This window comes from Chelmon rostratus, chromosome 2, assembly GCF_017976325.1.
Source record: "Chelmon rostratus isolate fCheRos1 chromosome 2, fCheRos1.pri, whole genome shotgun sequence".
NCBI lineage: Eukaryota > Metazoa > Chordata > Actinopteri > Chaetodontiformes > Chaetodontidae > Chelmon > Chelmon rostratus.
The window spans coordinates 1,335,101-1,358,049 of NC_055659.1; the positions used below are offsets into that span (position 1 = coordinate 1,335,101).

General features: G+C 48.6%; 1 protein-coding gene across 1 annotated transcript in view; it reads left to right on the top strand.

Annotated features, from left to right (window-relative positions):
- dag1 (dystroglycan 1) overlaps positions 1 to 22,949 on the top strand; it is a 44,545-nt gene that overhangs the window by 12,883 nt on the left and 8,713 nt on the right. The window contains exon 2 of the mRNA XM_041959008.1: positions 12,036 to 12,825. Within this exon, the coding sequence (XP_041814942.1) occupies positions 12,388 to 12,825 (438 nt within the window). The 5' untranslated portion in view covers positions 12,036 to 12,387. The remainder of the gene's footprint in view (positions 1 to 12,035; positions 12,826 to 22,949) is intronic.

Sequence of the window (22,949 nt, forward strand, 5' to 3'; positions counted from 1 at the left end):
CATCCTCCTCACGTGGCCACACTCCCTCGTTTTCCGGTCACTCCTTTGTTTGTGAGCGTCTTTTAGAAAACACAGCGTCACCTTCACACAACCCAGAATCCTGTGAGTCTGCAAAGATTATCACGCTTTAATTGACCGGCTACCATCACAGAGGCTGTTTTTCACTTCACAGTAAAAAGTGCATGAATGCTGCTGTTGTTGATGTAGACGAGGGCAGAGAGCGATGATGCAGCAGGGCTTGAACTCCTTCTGCAGCATCATTTTCTCCTTTTTATAATAAGCCGTTTTCTTTGCTCCGTCGAAAAAACAAATAAGATGTGATATTACAGTCATTTATTCGTCCCTCCTCGAACCCTCAAAGCCAACAACATGCAAATGCAGCATGGAGTGTTTTTGTCTCGAGCGAAGAAATAAGTGCGCCGCTAACCCCGCTGCTCTCTCTTGTGTTTTCATTTGCAACAGTTTAGAGGGGTTTCAGGTTTGATTTCTCGTGGCATTTACCTAAATCCCTTTACAGCGGAGCATTAAGTAACATTCAGCGCAGAGGTGAAAAATCAAATCTACTGATAAATATCAGCTCAGCGAGGCTGCCGCTGCCTCGGCCTCTTTGACTGTGATAAATTTAGCCGGCGGGGGGGACGTCTTTAGCCCGGCGGAATGTCCAAACTACGGCCGCTTTAAAACCCGGCCACAGAGCTGGAGGTCACATTGCTCAGTCCGTAAGGCTTTCAGCCGTGGCCGGCTATTATCATAGAGATAAAGAACGGAGCCTCGGAGCTGAGACATCTGCAGTGACCGTGGAGGGACGTAGAGGTGGAGGGAGAGGGAGGGGGGGGGCAAAGGTAGATCCGAGATACTGACTGGCTGAATGAGCGGCGGGCTGGAGTGAATTATGAGCTTTTGAGAAAAAACCCCTCACTGACTAAGTGACTGGCAGAGAGAGTGAAACAGTGGAGGAGTGAGCGACTCGCCGCCTGGCTGTTCCACAACCGGCTGCATCCATGAATGACTCAGTAACGCTGAACGTGTGACTGGCTGACAGACCGAGCGAGTCACAAGCTGACTGAATGATCCGAATAATGTGAGTACAGAAAGAAAAGCTGGTATCGATCACTGATGTGGTGACTGTAGATTCCAGAGAGTGAATCAGAAGTGATGCAGTGTCAGTCTGTACGTCATCACTGCAGCTAATCCAGCTAACTGTAAATGCACACAAATTTATATTAAAACTTAAAAACATACATATGTAAATACCACACAGCCCACAGCATAACTCGGTTATCCATGGCGACGTTGTACTTCCTCTTTACAGTCTCTGAAGCATTATGGGAACTGTAGTTGAAACAGTACAGAGTAAGAAAAACAATAATAAGATATCAAAAAATCAACTTTGAACATCCCTGTAGCTCAGAATGTCTCATCAGCCTTCCTCTGTACATTCATATACACATCATGTGGACATACAGACAAAAGCTGCATTCTGATTGGATAAAACTACATTTATTGGCACACAAACGTTCAGTCTGATGGTCCCATTTATTGTGCAAATAACAACATGTAGTGACTCTGCTAAAAGCCTGTAAATAAATACAAATGAGTTCTTGCAGGCTGGTGCTGTGGCAGGTGTGTGTGTGTACCGCAGGTGTGTGTGTGTTCCGCAGGTGTGTGTGTGTGTGTGTGTGTGTGTGTGTGTGTGTGTGTGTGTGTGTGTGTGTGTTGCTCTCTGACGCTCATCAGCACATCTTGCTGCCTGGTTGTGTATTTATAAGTCGGTGGTGTAAGCCAGATAGGAGCGACACAGAGATGAGAATTGATGACCTGCATCACCAGGGGATGGGAGGAGATGGTTATCACCGCAAACCCATCACACACACGCACGCACACACACACACACACACACACAGGGACACAAATCCATTAAGCTGCACAAACACAAACACACACACATATCCAACATACAGATACGTGTAACCAGACAAACATGTAATATGAAGGGACGCATAGTGGTCAGGGGTTTACTCAACGCACACACACACACACACACAGGCTCCATATCTGTCGGTCCCTGCAGTATCCAGGTCGCTGCAGTGTGTGTAGACACAAACTATATTATCAGAAGTGTACCTGCACATGGCTGACCCAGATTAGTCCTGTTTATCTTCGAGCAGACGACAGATGTGTTTGCATTATGGAGCTAAATGGAGCTCGGCCGGGCCGGCAGGGAGCTAAATCAAACTCCGAACACCTGAGGGCTCTTCAAATAGATTTCGGGTTTGTGACCCCAGAATATATCTGCAGTTTCTGGGATGTCGTTCTTGCCGTTTGTGTTCAGCTGCACGTTTCCGGCCTCTCACGGCTGTGTGATCGCGGCGTCTCGGTCCATCGAATTAGCACGTTTTGACTGAGCTGTCTGTCAGGACGAGCGCTAATGAGGCTTCCATCTGGTGCCACTGGCTGCATTGATTGGTCACATGACCGATGCATTAGACATGACTGCTTTAAAGACTCTGTGAGGGAAAATAACTTCTCACTCTGAAACGTTACGTCCAGCATGAACTGAATGATCTGAAACCAAACGTAGAGACAGTTCACACCTTAATTCACACAATTCTAACTCTGTCTTCATTAATTAAGGCGTTAATGTGTCAAATATAAAGCAGCTTTTAACTGAATTTGACATTTTGGAAGCATGCTTGATGCTTTCTGCCGCACGGCACCAGAAGATAAATCTGAGCGTTGGACTGTTTAATCTAAAACGAGACGCTCGTCCCCATTTTAAACACCCGCCCTCACAAAATGATTCATAATGTAAGAATAAAGTGTATCATCTCACTCATCTTATAAAAATAGCTGTTTCTGAAATGATGAGTGATGGTCACACAGTTTTAAAGTTTTCACTTTTTAAATTGATTTATTACTTGAGAATTTGTGGCGTGTAGCGCTAAACGGGGGGGTTAACTTCAGCAGATCTTATTCAACCTCTGACTGTATTTAAGTCAAAGACTAAAAATAGTCTCTATTAGATTATTTACCCGACCAGAGCTGTCAGAGGGAGGGAGAGCAGAGCACATTCAGGGGGAATTGGATGGCACCTGGGAGGGAAAGTTCAGGGAATGAAGCGCACCCTCGGATTAAAGGCCACAGATTAGCAAGTCTGCAAGTGTGTGTGTGTGTGTGTGTGTGTGTGTGTGTGTGTGTGTGTGTGTGTGTGTGTGTGTGTGTGTGTGTGTGCATGTGCGTGTGTGTGGAGCATATAGAGGGTCTGTTGTTGCCCGGCTGTCATTTTCTGTCACACTGGCAACTGTCCCCAGCTGTCTGTCTCACAAAACACACACACACACACTGAAACACACATGTGACCAGCCGCTCCCAGCTGTCACTGTATCTCAAGTCTTAGCTGGTGGTCCCAGAAGGACCCCCCAACACACACACACACTGACAGCACACTCACACCTTGAACTATGGAGAGCAGATACGTGCACGACACATGTTTGTGTTTTGGCTGAAGCGCTCGACTGCATCAAAGACAGATTGAGGAGTTAGCAAGACACACACACACACACACACACACACACACACACACAGGGATGTGAGAGAGAGACGTCTAATTGGAGTGAAATGTAATTACTGCAGCTACCTACACATTCTTTACCAATAACAGTTTCCTCCTCCTCTTTTCTTCTCTCTCTCTGTTGTGTTTCTCTCTGTCTCTCGACCACCACTCCATCTCTCTCTATCCGATTGTTCATTCTTTCATGTTTCCTTTCTGCAGCCGTTGCAATGTTATAATTAGCCTACTGAGATGCGCGAAGCATCGCGGCACTTTCCCCTCATGAGCTGTTAGCCTTCGCACACACACACACACACACACACACACACACATCCTCTCTCTGAAAAGCCTATGAGCCTTATAAGCGAGCGAGCGAAAGCGCTGATGCTTCAACGTTCCAAAACACAACTTTAATCAAAGTGGACGCGTGTTTGGCTGCGTTCGCAGAAGAACCGCAATTCCCATGATTCTGCCCCGCTGGTTTCTATTTTTTTTTTTTTTGCCTCGCCTCAAATTAAATCCTCATTTTGAGGAACTTAAAGCACAGCGAGCCCTGCGGGGGACAAAAAGGCTTTGTTAGACCGGCAGGAGGAAGGCACAGTTTGACAGAGTAGGAAACAAACCTACGCATCAATATGAAGAATGTTTTCTGACGGCAGGAAGTCGTTCTGTTTCTTTCATCTCAGGAAGTTCACGTTTCGGCTTGATTTCATGTTGAAACAACAAAGACGAGGATATTTTGAACGCTGACGAGCTTTTCTGCTCTTGTTTTTGACGGAAGGATTATTTGGTAGATAAGGATCTTGTTTTCGGAGATAATAAATGGCGTCCCAGTCGCCGCAGGTTGTCTGAGTAATTCTAGAAAACCAACCTTCGCCGTGTGTTTGGGGAACGCTGGGACGTCCGGAAAAGCCACCGCGCCCGCAGTGTTTTAGGCCACGGTTCGCCTGATGGTGCAGCGACGCCCTCACGGCGCTTCACTTTCCTCACATGATCTCCTTTATCAGATCTATTTTTATTCGCACACACTTTTACCTGCTGCTGTGCTTTTAACTCCTGCAGATAGCGGCGTGGCGCTCCATTAAAGCTCGCCGTCTCTTTCACATGCTCGGGTTACCTGACCATCCCTCATGAATGGACACGTGCTCGTCCCAGACCGGAAGCTACGCCTCGCCGTGTAGCCTGAGGATGGATCAGGTTGGCGTGAGCCGGTGTTTGGTGTCTCCTCGTCCGTCTGTCGTGTTTTTCCCTCGGCTCGCCGTGTTTTATGAGTCAGGTTCACATCTGCTTCCAGCTGTCCGTCACTCGCAGATCACTCCCGCGTCACAGCTGGTGCGAGCGAGGAGTGGCCGGAACTTTCCGCCGGGACTTGTTGTTTCTGTCAGCTGGATTTGTAGCTGTTGTTCTCGCGTGTTTTTATGGCGGGACGTGTTTGTTGTTCCCCTGATGGAGCCGTGACTCCCACCGCTCTGCTCCTTTGTTCTGCTCTGATCTCCTCCGTGAACCTCCTCTGTCAGGAGTCGAGGTTTCCTTTTCATTTCTGTCTTTGTTGTGGAATTCATAAATTGATAATTTGCCTTTAATTCAAAGCTCATTGGATCAGTGAGTGGATCTTTTTCACAGCTGGAGAGAAAATGAAGTCCCACTTTACATGTAATTATCACTTCATTAGTGATTCTGGTCTTTTCCTCTCCTATCTCCTCTCCACTTTTCCTTTCTCATCCTCCTCTGTCCTTTTCTCCGCTTGTTTCCTCTCCTTGTCTCCTCTCCACTCTCCTCTCCTTGTCTCCTCTCTCCTCTCCTCTGTCCTCTCCTCTCTTGTCTCGTCTCTCGTCTCCTCTCCTTGTCTCCTCTCTTGTCTCCACTCTCCTCTCCTCTCCTTGTCTCCTCTCTCCTCTCCTCTCTTTTCTCCTCTCCTCTCCTCTCCTCTCCTCTCCTCTCCTCTCCTCTCCTCTCCTCGCCTCTTTTCTTCTCTTTTCTTCTCTCCTCTCCTCTCCTCTCCTCCTCTCTCCTCCTCTCTCCTCCTCTCTCCTCTCCTCTCCTCTCCTCTCCTCTCTCATCTCCTCTCTCCTCTCCTCTCCTCTCCTCTCCTCTCCTCTCCTCTCCACTCTTGTCTCCTCCTCTCTCCTCTCCTCTCCTTGTCTTGTCTCGTCTCCTCCTCTCTCCGCTCTCCTCTCCTCTCCCTGTCTCCTCTCCTCTCCTCTCCCTGTCTCCTCTCTCCTCTCCTCTCCTCTCCTCTCCTCTCCTCCTCTCTCCACTCCTCTCCTCTCTCGTCTCCTCTCTCCTCTCCTCTCCTCTCCCTGTCTCCTCTCTCCTCTCCTCTCCTCTCCTCCTCTCTCCCCTCCTCTCCTCTCTCGTCTCCTCTCTCGTCTCCTCTCCTCTCCCTGTCTCCTCTCTCCTCTCCTCTCCTCTCCTCTCCTCTCCTCTCTCATCTCCTCTCTCCTCTCCTCTCCTCTCCCTGTCTCCTCTCCTCTCCTCTCCCTGTCTCCTCTCTCCTCTCCTCTCCTCTCCTCTCCTCCTCTCTCCACTCCTCTCCTCTCTCGTCTCCTCTCTCCTCTCCTCTCCTCTCCCTGTCTCCTCTCTCCTCTCCTCTCCTCTCCTCCTCTCTCCCCTCCTCTCCTCTCTCGTCTCCTCTCTCGTCTCCTCTCCTCTCCCTGTCTCCTCTCTCCTCTCCTCTCCTCTCCTCTCCTCTCCTCTCTCATCTCCTCTCTCCTCTCCTCTCCTCTCCCTGTCTCCTCTCTCCTCTCCTCTCCTCTCCTCTCCTCTCCTCTCCTCTCTCCTCTCCTCCTCTCCTCTCCTCTCCCTGTCTCCTCTCTCCTCTCCTCTCCTCTCCTCTCCTCTCCTCTCTCCTCTCCTCCTCTGAGGAGCTGCTGAGCTGCTTCAGTGTTGGCATGTCACACAGACCCTCTCCTCGCCGCCTTATGTTCACACATATGGCTCATCCGCTTGCCTTAGCAGCAGCTAACAGTGGACCAGCCGCGGCTGGATGGAGGCTTTGCGTTGTGATCGATCTGGTTTCTGGTGGACTGTGCTGCACTGAAGCTGCATCATCTTGTTCCAGCTGCTGTCAGACTGATTTGAGTGGGAACACGCTCACAGATCGTTTGGTCGCTGAGGTCACAGTTTAACAGTTTTACTCCCAGTGCTGCTGTTTAGAAATTCCTCCATAAGTGGCCAATAATGACTTCTAAATGATCACAAAGTCTTCCTGCAGCTCTCCCGCACACACTGCAAAAGAACAAAGCAGACTTCTCATATCCTCACACTGGAAGCATAATCTCACGCTCCTGTTTACACACTGCAGATCAGTCAGCACGAGCGAGCCGGCTAAATACCTAAAATATGCCTAATCTCTGTGCTAAATGTCTAAATCTTATTGTGAAGGTAAACCACATTGTAATCCCGAGTTCTGCTCAACAGCTGCAATGCAAACACAACCTGCGGGGACTTGTGAGGGAAATGTGTGCAGGATGCTGAGGCGCTGCTTTGCTGCGTTTGGTGAATGAACGAATGAGGAGAAATCATCTGTGTGTGATAGGTGTGATACGTGAGAGCGTCCTGCATGGCGTCAGTCCATGAACGTCACCGCCTCTCCCCCCTCCCCCTGTTTCTCAGACCGTTCTCGTCCCGTCTGGGCGAATAATAGAGGCATCAGCTGTGACTTTGGGGGGATTGAAAGGTGACGGGAGGAGAGAGGGAGGAAGAAAGGTGGAGGGAAAGTGAGATTGAAGGAGGGAATAAGAGAGGAGTGGACTTTAAAGTACCACGGACGTGCCAGCGTCTTGTCCTTGGCATGATCCCTCTGATTGGCTATCCCCGGGGAATTTCTTTCCTTTAATAGGCCGCTGAGTGGCCTTACTGTGTTCTCATTGGTTGCTGAGTGGAATTTTAGTTATTGTAATATTTGATGATGAGGATTGTTGTTGTGTCATGTGTTTAATTATGCAAAGACCAAATGTATAACAGGTTTATGTACGTCACTCACTGATTAGAGCTAAAATAAAGAATCAGGTTAGAACTGGTTCACACAACCACATGACAAAAAGTCATCGTCATTATTAGATAATTCCAACTTTTGATCATCTGCTTACGTTAGTGTTTGGACTGCACTTAACGATTATTCTCATTATTGATTAATCGGCCTCCTTTTTGTCCATGAGTTAATCATTTGGTAAAAAAAAGGTGAACGTTCACAGTTTCAAGGTGCTGTTTAGTTTTTTGGTGGGTCGACACATCGTTTCAGTTCTAATTAATAGTATTTTGGGGGGTTGTCGAGCAGATACATCCCATAAACATATCACTAAACATATTTAGAGTTTTTAGTTTGAGGACTTCTTGGTCCTCTCGGTGTCTGTCTGTCCCTTCAGGTTCACATCTCGCTGTGTTAAAATTTAAGCAGCTGTCTGAGATGTTGGACTTCTTCCTCACAGCGTGCTGTGTGTGTGTGTGTGTGTGTGTGTGTCCCTCTGCCTCGGGTACAGCTTTTTTTTCTCCCATGGGAGGGAATCAAAGCCTTTCTAGAAATTTTACCTTTGGTGCTTCCAAAGCTCCCTCCTCCCGTCCCCGTCCTCCCGTTCCATCACCTCCTTTTCATCATACCCCAGCGATGGCATTAAAGTCTCTCTCAAGTCTCATGATGCCACCCAGGATGTCTCCTTCATCCCCCCCAAACAAAAAAGTGCAGAGAATTTACTGCGTTTTAGTGAAGGGTGAAATGTGTTTTGGGAGTTTGGTTTGTTGAGAGACTTCCTGGAAACGATCACAGCTTCTGGAAGTCATCTGGCCTTTTTGTTGGTACACAACATGTCGAATCAAATCAAATCACCTGGTCAACAGTTCAAAACCCCAAAATCACATTTTACATGATTTAAATCAGAGAAAAGCTACAAATGTTTGCTTGATATTGACTGAAATGACCACATTAAGGCTGAATTCTACGTGTTTCAGCACGACAGAAACAGGCTGCAGGTGACGGATTTTGCAGCACAGCAGACGTTTGTTTGCAGAGGTATCACAGATTATCGCTCAGAGATGAAAAGCGTTCGGTATCAGTTTGCCGATAGTCGAGACATTTTGCGAGCTGTAAATGTTGGAGAGTAACGAGGCGTAAAACACACTTCGGCTGTCTTTGGACACGAGGCAGCGTGAAGACGATCCACCCTGTTATTATCACCGAACAGGAAGTGCATCTGCACTTTGCTAAGTACAGAGTTCACATCGTGTTCTGTCGTCTCCTCTTAGCCCCGTGTCTCTCTCCTCTGTCCTCTCCCCCAGTTTCCTGTCCATGTCCATCAAAAGCTCCGCAGAGGAAGACAGGCAGTGAAAACATACAAGTGTCCAGTTAACTGTTTATTTATAACGATGTCCTCGCAACCTGATAGAGGAGGGGGGATTCAGGGGCGCTGCGGTCATGTCTGGGTATTTATTTTTATCACAGAGCAGCAGCGAGTGTCTCCAAAAGTCAGCGAGTCCAACAGAAGATGAAACACGAGCAGCAGCTTCTGTCTGTGTGTCTGAAACAGTTTCAGTTTCATGAAGCTGTAGATTTATCTGAGGGGTTTCCACATGTTAACTAAAGCTCAGACAACAAAATTAATGTAATAATAAATAGATTAAAGCTTGTTTAAAGGACGTCCTGAAACCAACACGTCACAGATTCAGCACCTTTAAAGTGGATCCGATGTGTGTCTCACTTGGAAAAGCCTCTGTTCCTAACCCGCCTGCTGGCGTTACGCTGTCATTACTTTCGGGTTGTTTTGCACAGCGTTGCCTCATTTCTTTTAGCGGCGCAGCTGCTGTGGGTTTAGAAGAAATAAATTAAGCTCTGGGATTCAAGAAAATCATCAGCTTCCATAAAAACACAGTGAAAAACAAGGCTTCAGTGCCGCGTTGACTCCTGCATGTACACGCTCTGTGCTGCAGAAGTGTTGAGGATTAACTTTGTTCTGTGTTCGGCTTCGTTCGAGCTCTCTATTGAAGACGCCACCTTTGTATTCAGTCAGAAACTCGTTCTATTAGCCTGATGAGTCCATCCGTTTAATTATCCCCAGCGCCGTGAAGTGAATACAGCATGAAGCCACGTCTGGAAAGGTGTTTGAACGTGTGTCCAGCGTCGTTTGAACGTGTGCAAAGCAAAAGATTTGATTCTATTTAATTTCCCCTCATCCTTCGCCCGCGCAGCCGAAATACGATCAACATGTGGGAAAGTCTTGCGGACAATCGCCCCCCAGCACCGTAAATCTCAGCACTCACTGGCTCAGTGTTTGCAGGGCAGTAAGAGGAAGGGCCTCAGCCAATAGGAAGAGAGTCACACAGACATCGTTAAGTTCCTGTTTGGAGCAAAAGTGTCGCCATGGCGCCCGGTGAACTGGTTTCAGCCAACAGACCCACAAACATGCGAGACCCAAGTCTCCCCCGTCTGGGCAAAGTGTTAGTTAAGTGTTAGCGCACACACACACACACACACACACACACACACACACACACTCTCCATGTCGAGCTTGTGGAGCAGCATCTCTGTTCCTTGATGTTTTCAGCCAATCAGGAGGGAGCTGGAGAGTCAGGTGGAGCCCCGGGTTGTGCTTGTCTTTTCGTCTCTTCTCTTCCTGTTTCCTGTGTTCACGTCCATCTGAAATGCTTCGTGCTGTCTCTGTCTGGCTGTCCCTGTCTCCGAAACGTCCTCGTCCTCCTCCCTCAGCACTCCCTCCGGCAGAGAGATCAGAGAGCAGTACCAGGGGGTGGGTTTGGGAGGCGGTGTTGAAGGTGTTGAGGTGATGACGCCTGTGTGTGTCCCTCACTCTCTGCGTGGACAGTCCTTCGTCCGGCAGCGGGGACAGCCGGGTGGACTCTCTCGTAGCGGCGCTCCCTCGCCATCGTCAGACTGATTGTCCCGCGAAAAAAGGCGTTGACGGTTTTGTAGATTTCAGAGAGAAAGATGTTGCATACCTGAAGCCTCTGGAGGGAGGAAGAGGAGGGAGGGGACAGGAGGAAGCAAGAAAGTGTTTTGGAAAAAGAAAGATGAGCAAAGAGGACAGAAAGGAAAAGCGAAGATATCCTGAGACCCCGAAAGACGGAGAGAAGCAATGAAAGAATAAATGAAAGCGTTAAAAAGAAGCAGATGACAGACTGAACAACAGCGAAAAAGCAATAAGGGGAAATAGGAGGGATGTTGCCCCCAGCGGTGCAGCTGAAGGTAGCCGACATGAAAGGGATGGAGTTATCCCTGCAGCCATCTTGGACTAGATTCCAGAGGGGTTGGTAAAACTTTAACGCTCCAAACAGCGTGTGGAAAGAATTCCAAGGTTCATCAATGAAAAACAGGTTTCAAAGAGGGAAAATCTCGACTTTCACGAAGCTAAAAAGGTAAAAATGACGACGAGGAGAAGAATTTGAGCCGAAGCTGTTTTACTCTGTTTCCTGAAGTTTGGCTCTGGGGATAAAAGCCGGAGCGGCGGGGGGAACGGCGCCGTGGCGCTCATTAAAAACAAAGTTTTGTCCAAAGGTGATGCGCGGCAAGGGCGAGGCAGCGGCAACAAAGAGCCTTTTCTCGCTGGTCAAAAGCTACCTGGGAGGCCTGGTGTTGTTGCTGTCGGGGATTTCCCGCCGTGACTTCACTTTCTCTGCTACGGGCCAAAATGGAGTCACGGCGGGGGTCCCGCTCTCTTTCCTTTCTTATTCTCTTTCATTCTTTCTTTCTGCTTTTCTGTCTATCTTTCTCTCTAACGAAAGCCCTCAGGGGAAATCACTTGTGTTGTGACACACACACACACACACACACTTGCACAGGAGGGGGGTCTTCTTCTCTCTAAAAGAGCTGCATGAATAACAAACGCGAGTTCAGTCCTCCACTCTCACAATGGACACAAACACACACCGGCACACACACACTCTCTCTGCTCTTTCTTCACCCCGCCCCCACACACACCTACACACACACACACACTCAGTTTGACCCCTCGCACAATACAGAAGGCATGCATTCATTAGCGCTTCCAAGAAAGCTTTGACTGGTTCGGCATTGTTGGCTAATCCAAGGTCCCCCATGCATCACCTTCACCCCCCCCCCCCCCCCCCCCCTCATCTATCCATCTCAGTCTCTCCCTCCATCACATCTCTTTCACTCCGCCTGTCTCTCGCTCTCATTTCCCCGCGGCTCTTCCGTTCACTGCTCTGAAGTCAGTGAATAACTCGCCGACGAGCGATTTATGAAGAGCCGCGAGGAGAGAGGGCCAGAATTGTTGTAAGAACTAATCAGATTACTCCACGGCATTGATAATATTATCCCCCCGCTGCCCCCCCCACTTGTGATGGATTTCTATCGACAATGAGATTTGCGTGGCACGAATCAGTTTCAGGGGCTGAACTTCTCGGGGGGATTGACTTGTGATTGGCTGCGAGCGGCTGTACGTTGAGGTGTCTCCTGCTCCGAGCGCGACTCGCTAACCGTGTCTTCTGTCTTTCTCCCTCTTGTCTTGTCTCCTCACAGATCTCAAAGGTGCTCAGCACAATGGGACGCCTCAACCTCTGAGGGCCAAGCACAAGAGACAGAGGGGAAGAGGAAGAGCGGAGCCCAGGGAGGGGGGAAAAGAGGACAAAAGAGGAGGAGGAGGTGGAACAGAAGAAGGAGGGAAGAATCTTGCTCGGCGCCAGACGAGGAGGAGAGCTTTCTGCTGAAGAGTGGGCGGAGAAGGAGAGGGAGGGAGGGAGATTCGAAAGGAGGGATTTGCCGTATCTGCTGGGGGTGCATGCTCCCCTCTAAGCCCCCCCCCCCCCTCCCACTCGGACATCCTCCGTTTTATTTTTTTCTGCACCAGTGACGGGACGACAAAAGGCAAAGAATGCGCAGTAAACTGAGTCTGGGAGGCCTCGGGGCGAGCGGGGGCCTCGATGTGAGACTACCCAGGACTAGAGCCTTGCTGCTGGGCTTGCTTCTCGCCGTGGCGGCCTGGCTCCCTCCGCCGGTCTGCGCAGAGGTGGAGATCGACGTGTTGGACGAGATGGTGTTGATGGAGGCGGGTGGGGAAGCTGAGCGGGTGGGCAGAGGAAGCGAGCTGGAGGCCTCCATGCACTCCTCATTCCTCCAGGACTTCCAGGAAGTGACGGGAGGTATCCGGGCGATGGATGCGGTTGCCATAGAGACCGGCGAGGCCGCGGTGACTCGGCAGAACGTGGCCTCACCCGCCGCCTTCCCGGACTCCTCGGCGGTGGTGGGTCGGATCTTCCAGATGAAGGTGCCAAACAAGATGGAGGATGTTTACCTGGGAGACATCGTCAAGGTGAGTCACCATTTGTTCGTTCTTTCTCTTTTAGCTCACTCGACTGCTTCTGTTGACCCTCGTGTTTGGTGAAAGTCCTCTTCCTGGCCTGTGTGTTTGGTTTCAGCTGGATCCAGCAGGCTGCAACATGCTCTTATGAACAGAACTCCAGTCGCACAAACGCCCAAAGAGGCTTTTTATTTGCAGGGTTAGTGCTGCACAGAAAGGACCAATCACAGTTAGATAACATGTTAGCTAGCGAGAGCCTCTCAAACCTCGAACTGTAGCAGACTGAACATCAGCCTCATAAACAATTCTCATAAAAGACGTAAAAGGAGTTCATCTCCATCACACCAAACACAACATTAAGGTTTAGGGCAGCAGAGTTTATGACACGGTTTTAAGCCTGTTGTACAGTGGCAGATAGAAGGAAGGAGCAGTGGGGAGGGGGGGGTAGAAGTGCTGGGGTCGGCCTACAGTTGCTTCAACCTCAGCGAGTCGGTCGACTCCGGATGAACTCCGGGAACAATCAGAAAGGAGCCGTTTCCCTAAAAAATCTGTCGGTGAAATGATGCAGATGTGCACCGTCACTCATGAGCCCCCCCTGGGGCCGCTCGTATCTGAAGCCATTCAGAGCGATATGCCCTTTTTTAATTGCGCTGCATTTTCCGCGATGGCCAATTTCCTGTAATATATGTAGCCTCGTATCTGAATCGGAGGCTTTAGTGGCTTTGCCCTCGCTCTCGTCTTCCTCGCTCCCTCGCTGTCTTTCCACTGTTTCTCCTCTCTCTGGCCCTAATCCCCCCCATTCATCCTCCTCTCTCCTCTCTTAATGTCAGTTATCTTCCTCTCTTCCTTCCATTCTCTCAGACTTCACCTCTAGCTATGACAGATTTAACTCATCCTTCTCCATCTCTTTGCCTCCGCCCCTCCCAGACACACTTTGTCTACTTATACTTGCTACAGCCAGTGTTTCCTCCTCCAGCCTCCATCCTGCTGTCCTTCCTTTCATCCACTCCCCTCGCTCGCTCCTTCGGGCTAAACCTTTAATATAGTTCACTCCCTTCCTTCCTGTCCTTCGTCTTCCTCACATCATCTCCGACCCTACCTGCTCGTTGCTCTCACCTTGCTATCTGTCCATCCTTCCCTGTTTTTTCTTTTTTCCTTTATTACGCCGTTAATCTCGTCTTCTCTTCACTTTTAAAACCCCTATCTCCTCTCCTCCTCTTCCTCTCTCTCTCTCCCTCTCGTTATCTCCCTCCATCACATCCCAGCCTTTCATATGCTGCCCCTTGCTTCCTCTCCTCTCCCCCCTCTCCTCTGCTTTTAAGTCCTATCTCTCCCTCCACACCCTTCCCTCCCTCGCTCCTCTCTTCCACCCCTGTCAAAGCACATCAGATCATATCAATCAAGTTTCCTCGGTGACGAGCAGCGTGAAAATATTCTCGTACTTTTAAAACCCAGACGGTTGACACGCAGTCAGACTGTGAGGAGGCAGGCAGGCGTGTTGAATCTCACATGTGTGTTTAAAAGGAGTGAACAGGTGAAATCGAGGATGTTCTGTGCAGCGATTATTCGCCGTGTTTCTCATCAGTACTTTTCATTTTTCGCAGACTTTTTCATGAAACTCAGTGTTTTTATGCAGTTTGCAGGCGATTGAAAGGGGCTATTTGATTGGTGCAGACCAGGCGCGTCTCGCTTGCACTCAACAGGCGGCGTGTGTGTTCTGTCTGGAATTTAAAGGGATATGATGCGTATTTCATGTGACAGTTGATCAGGTCAGCTGCCTGGCTCGTCGAAGCTCGTGGAGATGGCGGCTGAGCTTCGTTTTTATTATGTAACCGTTATTTTGTGAGTCTGTTCTTTCGGTTTTGGCACTCCTCTCTGTTCTCTCTGCTTAATTACTCCTTTCTTCTCCTTCTCTCTGCTCCTCCGTCATCTCCTCTGCACCTCCTTTCTTTCTTTCCCATCACATCTTTTGCCTCTTTTACTCTCCTGATTCGTCTCCTCTATTCACGCCTCTCCTTCTCTTTTCTGATCTGCCCTCATCTGCAATCACAGCCCACGCCTCCTCCTCCTCCTCCTCCTCCTCCTCCTCTTCTTCCCCCTGATTTTTAATCGTGCTGCTCATCTTCCTCTTACCCCTTCACCTCTTCCTCCGTCTTTCCTCCCCCGTGTCCACTTGTCCCGCAGGGGTAAAGCTGCTCCTCCAAACCTGATTGTATCTGTCACACTGTAAGCCGGGGGGGGCTCCTATTGGAGCCAATAGGAGTTGACGGCGTGGGCAAAGAAGCCAAAAAATGGGCAAAGTGGAAAGAGAGAGGAGAGATAGAGGACGGGCCGGAGAGTCAGAGAGATGAAGGGAGAAGCAGATCACGACCTCAGAGGCAGCAGGATCAGCTCACAGATCAGACGGAGATCATGTGATCCGTCCACGGCGTCCACACCTTCCTCCTGCTTTCCTCTTGGACTGTCAGAGTTTGTTTACTTCTTCCTCCTCTTCTAATCTGAACGGCTCTTTGCTTCCCCTCCGCTCCCGCTCTTCCCCTCCGTCACAAATTTCAACACTCTCCCCTTCATCCGCCTCCCCTCCCCTCCTCTTTGGATGTGAGTCCCCCCTCAGGTATTCCGAAGGTCGGTGCTCAAGGTTGTGGAGCGAAAGGCCAAATCAATTTTAGCGCTCGGCGTTGCGCTCATACTAATGGCCTTTTCTTATGAAAATCTGCCAGAGTTTGAGAGGTCTGTAGCTGCGTGACAGCCCGCCTGCCCATTCACCTTTTGCTGAGCGGCCGGGGCCCCCGTCAGTGAATGCAGCAGCGTTTATCCATTCATGCCGCGTAGAGCTGGAGTCTCAGCCGGGTGGGCAGGACGTCAGCCTCAGAGGAGGAGAGGGAGCTTTTAAAGAGGTCGCAGGGCCTGAAAACACAGACAGGAAATGTGATCTTACAAATACGTCAGTTTGATCCGCTTCTAACCTCATGTGATCAGTCTGTAGCACGGCTTCCTCATTCAGTGTCGTTAGAAATCTGAAAAACTGCTGTTTTATTTTTCTAATCTTGGTATTATTCATGTTCTTTGACCAGATAATTCACTCTGATAATGTTCTGTGAAGCTGCTTCTGGTTAAAAGTTATTGACAGTCATGAAAAAGGGAAAAAATGTGTGTTTATTTTCCTCAAAGCAAAGAATAAATATAGTATTTTGAGACTGACTCCATCATATTAGCAGTTATTCTTCAGAACTGCACAAACCTGAAGCAAATGTTGGTGTTTGAATGACATCACATTCAGGAGGGAAGTGATTTTACAGCATTTTGCTTGTTAGATAATGATCCCAACCAGTTTAAGACACTGAGGTTTGCACTTTTTAAATTAAAAAAAAGCAAAGATCCGTAGTATCAGACCAGCTCTCAGCATTGTTCCCTACCCTGACTTTATTTTAACTGTGATTGACTGTCGCGGGGTCGAAAGGACCAATGAGGGCTCTGATACTGCAGTGACAGTCAGCCAGTGATGACGACACATGTGAAGACACAGCGCTGAGACGCTCAGGACAACAGCCTGCTTGTTATTGGTCCTGCTGGTGGCGTGTGAATGGTCACATGGTGGTAAAACATCATTTTGTGCATGGACCCCCGCTCAGGCAGATTATTCCCTTTGATCGAGGTTGATGCTCAGTTAGCCTCGTCTGACTGGTTTTAAAGAGATGGATTTTACAATTTTTAGCCTCTGTTCAATGCAAAGGTTTGGATGCTCCAACTAGAAAACATCCAACTAGAGCTGGAAACCATTTCTGGAGTCCTCTCCAGGGGCAGCGTCCTGCAGCACGGCGATAATTCACCGCGACGCCGGCAGGTGAAAAGGTGCGACCTGTGTGACCGCAGCATCTGTACGGAGGTGCTGCTGGGACTGAAAGAACCTGCGGTGGTTCCATCATCCACTGTTATTAATGGAAGTGGCCGCAAGAACGCGGTTTCTGGCCAACAGATGAGCACTCTCCATAGCCTCATTACCACAATTACCAGTGTAATTAGCTGATTGGCTGATGGGCTGGCTGGCAGGCGAGCTCACTCCCCTCTTTCTCTTTTTCCTCTTTCAGTCCAGGAAAGAACTGACGCTAGCTGAATTTCTTTTGTACTTTAATTCTCGGAAAAAGAGAAGTGTGTGTGTGTGTGTGAGTGTGTGTGTGTGTGTGAGTGTGTGTGTGTGAGTGTGTGAGCGAGCAAATAATGTAAAAATGTAGATATTTTCTGTTTTTGCACGTGTGTCTTAAAACATTCCTTCGTGAATATTTTGATTTTGTGTTTGCATGAAGATTAAAAAACACATTAATCACATGTAGAGGAGTGTGTGTGTGCGTGTGCGTGCGTGCGTGCGTGCGTGCGTGCGTGCGTGTACATGTGTGTGTGGCTGTCAGAACACATTGACCGGCTGTTTGAACCCCCCCTCTCTTGATGAATGGAGACAGTAGCTCGCTGTCGTAGAGGCTCGCTCCCCCGGGGGGCATTTTGGTGGGAAAACTAACTTTCTCCTCTCCTCCCCACTGCGTCCTCTCCTCTGCTCTCAATTCATTACCGTCTCCTCCTCCTCTGCCTCTTTCTTCCTGGCGTCTTGTTAAATTTCCAGTGTTCCCTGCGTATGATTGAAGGACCCCCGCCCCCTCCTCCACCCTTTCTTGTCACTGTCATCCTCGCTTTCTCTTCCACATCAGCAGCTTTCTGTCTCTTTTCAGCTCCTGCAGATTAGCTTGCAACACAAGCGTTTTTTCTTTTTTTTCTGCAACACGAGCAACAATTATTTTTCCTTCTTTCTCTTCTGTGTGTTTGACTTTGAAACCACAGCTATCTGTCTGCTGTTCCTCTGCATCACTCTGCAGAACCTTCTCAAAGCTTTACATCCTGATGCTCAGAGCTCGGCTCGTACAGTAACAGTACTGTTGTCACTGTTTGTCATCGGCCTCTCTGCTGTCCGGCCTTACAGGAAGGCTCTCCCTATAAGCCCCTGTAGCCGTTAGCTGGCAGGGCAGCAGTGGAAAACTGGTATTAAGAGCAGGAGGGAGGAGGCGGCCCAAAGATAAAAACACACACCAGAACATATGAGTCACCCTCGCTGTAAGCTAGCATGCCGCGATCGGTTTACTGGCACCAGAATGGTGGTGGCCGTGTTGCTATGTAATTAAACGTACAGCAGGCGAGGCTTCTTGATTCATATGTTCCAAATTATATGCTCCCATAAATTCATTCATAATTTGGTGTTTGGTAGTTTTAGCTGAGGCTTGTGCATTTGACAAACTCCTACTGGAAATGGTTTCCTTCTGTCCATGTTCGTCTGTCACACTGATACCTTCGTACCTTCATGTCAGTGTTGGATTTCAGGGAGTAATTTCCATTTGACCTTTAGCACACATAATTACTGCCAAACAGCCACTGTGTCACTCCCCAACCTCCAGGAGAAAAGTCAGAAAGAGAAAAAAAGGAGCTCATTTGGTGGTTTAAGTTTCCAGAAAGAGAGTAAAAGTAGATTTTTTTTTTTTTATGCTGGTTCACCATCGAGAAAGTCTCCTGATGTTGTCACGGTGTGTCCTTCTGTAGCCTAGCAACCGCAGGTTTTGGACTGGCCGATGTCCTCCAGCATGGTTGGTTGTCAGTCAAAGTGGAAGTGGAGTTGCAGCGCGGCGGCCGTTTTTATTGGTTTTCCAGGCTTCGTGAGCCAAGCCATGTTTGGTGTGTGAAGGTTATATTTAGATGCTGGACATGTGGTTGTAGATTGTCCTGTCAGAGCAGCGCTGCACGGAGCAATCTGTTGATCATCGCTGGAGACATAATGCACAGTCATTCCGCTCGGTGCAGGACGAGCTGCGTGCCGCCTGCACAGCTCAGTGCAGCGGCGAAGCCTTTTCGCAGGAGCCGAGTGGTTGAAAGCCTGGAAACCGTCCACATGCTCTTCATCTTTTCTCGAACAGCATTGATTTGTTTAGAGTGACCAGCCTCCACCTCCTCTTCAGGCAGCAGCGCCATGCATCTCCTCCACTTCAAAAAAGGCCCGTCTATAGCATGTCTCTCATTATCCCCGAGCAATGTGTTTAAGATTTAATGGTTGGTGTCGGCGCTGCAGCTCGTTAGCCGGATAAAGATAGCTGATGCTTTATTCGCACAGCATCAAAGCCAGAGGGGGATAATCGCTGACCAAGCGACAGGGAGGGCTCGGCCGAGCTGCTCGCGAGGAGGAGAAGCGATCCTTTAAGGATGCTCTCGGCCTGTCAGGTTACAGTGAAGACGGCAGCTGGAGGCAAAGAGCGTCTGTCAAACATCTTATTGTAGGCAGAATAATTGAACCGCAGTTGAGTTCTTTTCATTCGCATCTCAGAAGAAATGATGGGAACTTGAGTTTGGATGAAGTGCGTTTAATTGTCTCGTGTTTCCCTCCTTTGTAGCTGTGTCACAGTGGATTTAACAGTGCTCTCACTCGGCCTGCAGCTCCTTCTTTAGTGCACTTCACTGTACACTGTGCATCTGACTCTATTTCATGCTGAGTGGACAGTTTTGTCTTTTTTCCTTCTGTGAGGTCAAGTCGTTTTATAAAAGAGACAAATGCACACACATTTACTTTATGAGTGCAGTAAAATTGATTCTTTCATCCTGGCAAACATTTTGATAAGAAATTCATCATTTAAAGTCATTTTTTCAATCAAAAATCGCAAACATTGCACAATTTCATCCCCTCAGTTCTGAAGATTTGCTGTTTTTCTTTGTTTTATGTGACAATAAATTAAATATCTCTGGCCTTTGGACTTTTGTTTGGACTAAATAAGTAATTTAAAGGTGTCGCCTTGGACTCCAAGAAATTGGGATGAGCATCTTCACCATTTAAAGATCAAATAAAGTCAAGGAAGTGATTATCAGAATAATCAATAATGAAAATATCTGTATTTCACACACAGAGAAGAGTGTGAGCGTTCAGTTCTGTCACAGAAAAGAGAAGTTTTGGAAAGAAAGATCACAGGAAGATACATGGCTGCATGTCTGTTTGCCAGATACTGAAATTAAATTATGTTTTTGTGTTTGGGAACATCATTAAAACATAGGGGTGTGTGTGCGTGCGTGCGTGCGTGTCTGTGTAAGCGTGCGTGTGTGTGTGTGTGTAAGCATGTGTGTGCGTGCATATGTATGTGTGTGTGTGCGTGTGCGCGTGTGTAAACGTGTGTGTGTGTGTGTCTGCGTGCGTGCGTGTTTGTGTAAGCATGCGTGTGCATGTGTGTGTGTGTAAGCATGTGTGTGCGTGCATATGTATGTGTGTGTGCGCGTGTGTAAACGTGTGTGTGTGTGTGTGCGTGTGTGTTTGTGTGCGTGTGTGTGTGCGTGTGTGTGTTTGTGTGCGTGTGTGTGTGTGCGTGTGTGTACGTGTGTGTGTTTGCGTGCGTGTGTGTGTGTGTGTATGTGTGCTGATGATAGTGAGTAATTCTGGTGAGGCTGCAGCATTAGTCAGAGCTGAAGCTGAGAGTCTGCGGAAAAAGAGCCACAAGCTGAGACAGAGATAACACACATGCCTGCTGTTTTTGTTCCAGGCAGGGGGTGTACTGTACAAATATACATGTGCAGGCATCCATGTATACTGTATAAAGTGTGTATTTTTTCTGTCTGTGTGTGTGTGTGTACGCAGTCTTTCACCTCATTCTTTCAGTATCTCTGTGCCCTTCCAGCTCATTTTCTCTCCTCTCTCTCTCACACACACACACACACACACACTCACACTCACACACAACATCTGTCTCCACAGGACGTTGTTTACACTCTGCTTTATTTTCCTTCCTCCCGCCGTCCAGCGTAGCACAGCAGGTAGCGAGGTAACATTGTGTTTGCTAAGCCAAGACTGCTCCCACCCAACCGATTGGACGACTGCTGCATAGGCAGCAAGCTGTGTGCTCGTCTCCTCGCTCGCCTTCCAGTTGTCCTTGTCATAAACACACACTCGCACGCTCACGCACACACACACACACACACACACACATCAGCAATCATAGTGGTCACACATGTTCAGCCTCCCTGTCGTTTGCCTTCACACATTCACACTCTCTTTATTTCTCTTTTGCTCTGACTGCATGTCACACACACACACACACACACACACACACACACACACACACACACACACACACACATCTCTCTCCTCTCTCTCTCAGTCTCTCACCCACACAGCTGGAATCAAACAATGGCCAGCTTCTGTTGGCTCCTGAGCAGCCTTTCATTGTTGTAAAAGAGAGAGAGAGGTAGAGAGACATGGCCAGAGAATGGGCGAGAGCTTTATGAGTTTTGCTGCAGGCTTTGGCACCGAGGTTTACCACAGAGTGTTTGTGTGTGTGTGTGTGTGAGAGAGAGAGAGAACATGTACTTAAGCACAGGTTTTACAGCTGAGAGCTCTCTCCATCATTATACTTTAATGAGTGTATAATAGGAGTGTATCTGTGGCTCAGATCGTGTGTGTTTGTGTCTGAATTAATACACACACACACACACACACGTACACGTTGAATCAGACGTCGTCCCCTCGCGCGTTCATCTGCGTTTCAACATTTAATGACATTTTAATCCCACAGCTCATAATTTCCTCCTCATGTGACCGTTTCCTGTGGACATTGCGCCGTGCTGCAGTCCAGACTATTAATAGAAAGGGTCTATTTTTCCTGGAAGGTAGTTCATCTCTGGGAATATGCATTTCCATTCAGCTTTGTTACTGTCCAGTGAAAGTCTTTTATTTTGAGTTGCACTGGGAGCGTGCTGAGGTTCGAACATGCACAGCAGATTCTATGGTTGAGGAGCCATTAATGCATAATTAATGCTTATAAATGCTTAATTAATGCTTTACAGTGTAGGTGATGTAAATTAGCTGCGTGAGGTGAAAGGTCAGTGTGTATGACTGCTGTTTTAGATTCTCTTCATGATGTCAGTTCCTGTTGCTCTCTTAAAGGGAGGTGGAGTTGGGGGTCTGTCAGTGAGGTGAAGCTGTGATGTCAGTGCACATGAGGCGCAGGACTCTCGTAGTTCTCGTTCCTGGACCGAAACACAGTGTGAATGTGAACGCTGTGGATTTTTAACGGCAGAAAAAAGATGGAGTTCCCCTCGTAAACATCCCCCCCTCCCCGCCCCACCCCCACTCATTCTATAGCTCGGCCACGCATCTGCCCGTCCTCCTGTGCGCCTCGTACTTTCTGCTGGAGACCCTTGACGATGCCAGCGATCTCGTCTCCACCCTCTTTGTCTCACCTCGCCTCTCTCTCTCTGTGCGCTGCCTCTTCCTCGCTCGCCCCACGCTGGGCCTCTCTCCGTCTCGCTCCACTTCTCATCCCTTTTCACATCATCTCTCACTTCCCCTGCCTTTTCCCCCCATCATTCTCTTTTCACGTTCCCTCCCTCCTTGTCCGTCATTCCCTCCGCCTCCCCCTCGTCCATGCATCTGCCTCTTCTCTCCCCTTCATGTTTTCCCTCCTCCCCTCCCTCCATCACGCAGAGTTTCATTTCACCCCGAGTCACCGTATCACAACAGCACGCCCAGGCTGCACCTCCTCCTCCTTCCTCACCTCCTCCAGAATATGAGGCTTATCTGTCGAGCTGTCAAGCGGCTCCCCGGCAACAATGGCCTCCTTTCTCCCCGTTCTCCTCTCGCCGACACAATGAGCTGCTTTCTTTCCCCGAACGACAAGAGACTCGACGCCTCCTCTAATATCTCTGTTTCTCTCCATCATTCTTCTTGCTTGACCTCTCTTTCTTTCTCTCCGTTCTTCCTCCGCCTCGCTGTCTTTGTCCAAATGCATCTGACTGTCTTTCACTCTCCCAGCTTGCTCTCCTCATCGGAGCTCTGTGATGTCTCCAGGGAGAGTAAAGTGTGTGTGTGTGTGTGTTTGTGCATCTTTGCTTTGATAGAAGCAGCGTTATAGATATTATAGATCCATACTGTATGGGCTGTATTAGCAGGTCGTCAGTGCATGAGACGTAAAGGGAGCTCAGGGTTGTAAGTCTACACCATTTCTCCATCTGATTGTAATAATATGTGTTTTGTTTGGTTTTGGCTGTGACTCTAAACCACACAGAGTAGCGATGACAATATTTTTTAAGCACTTATTGGAATAAGAAATCAAAATCTGATTCAATTT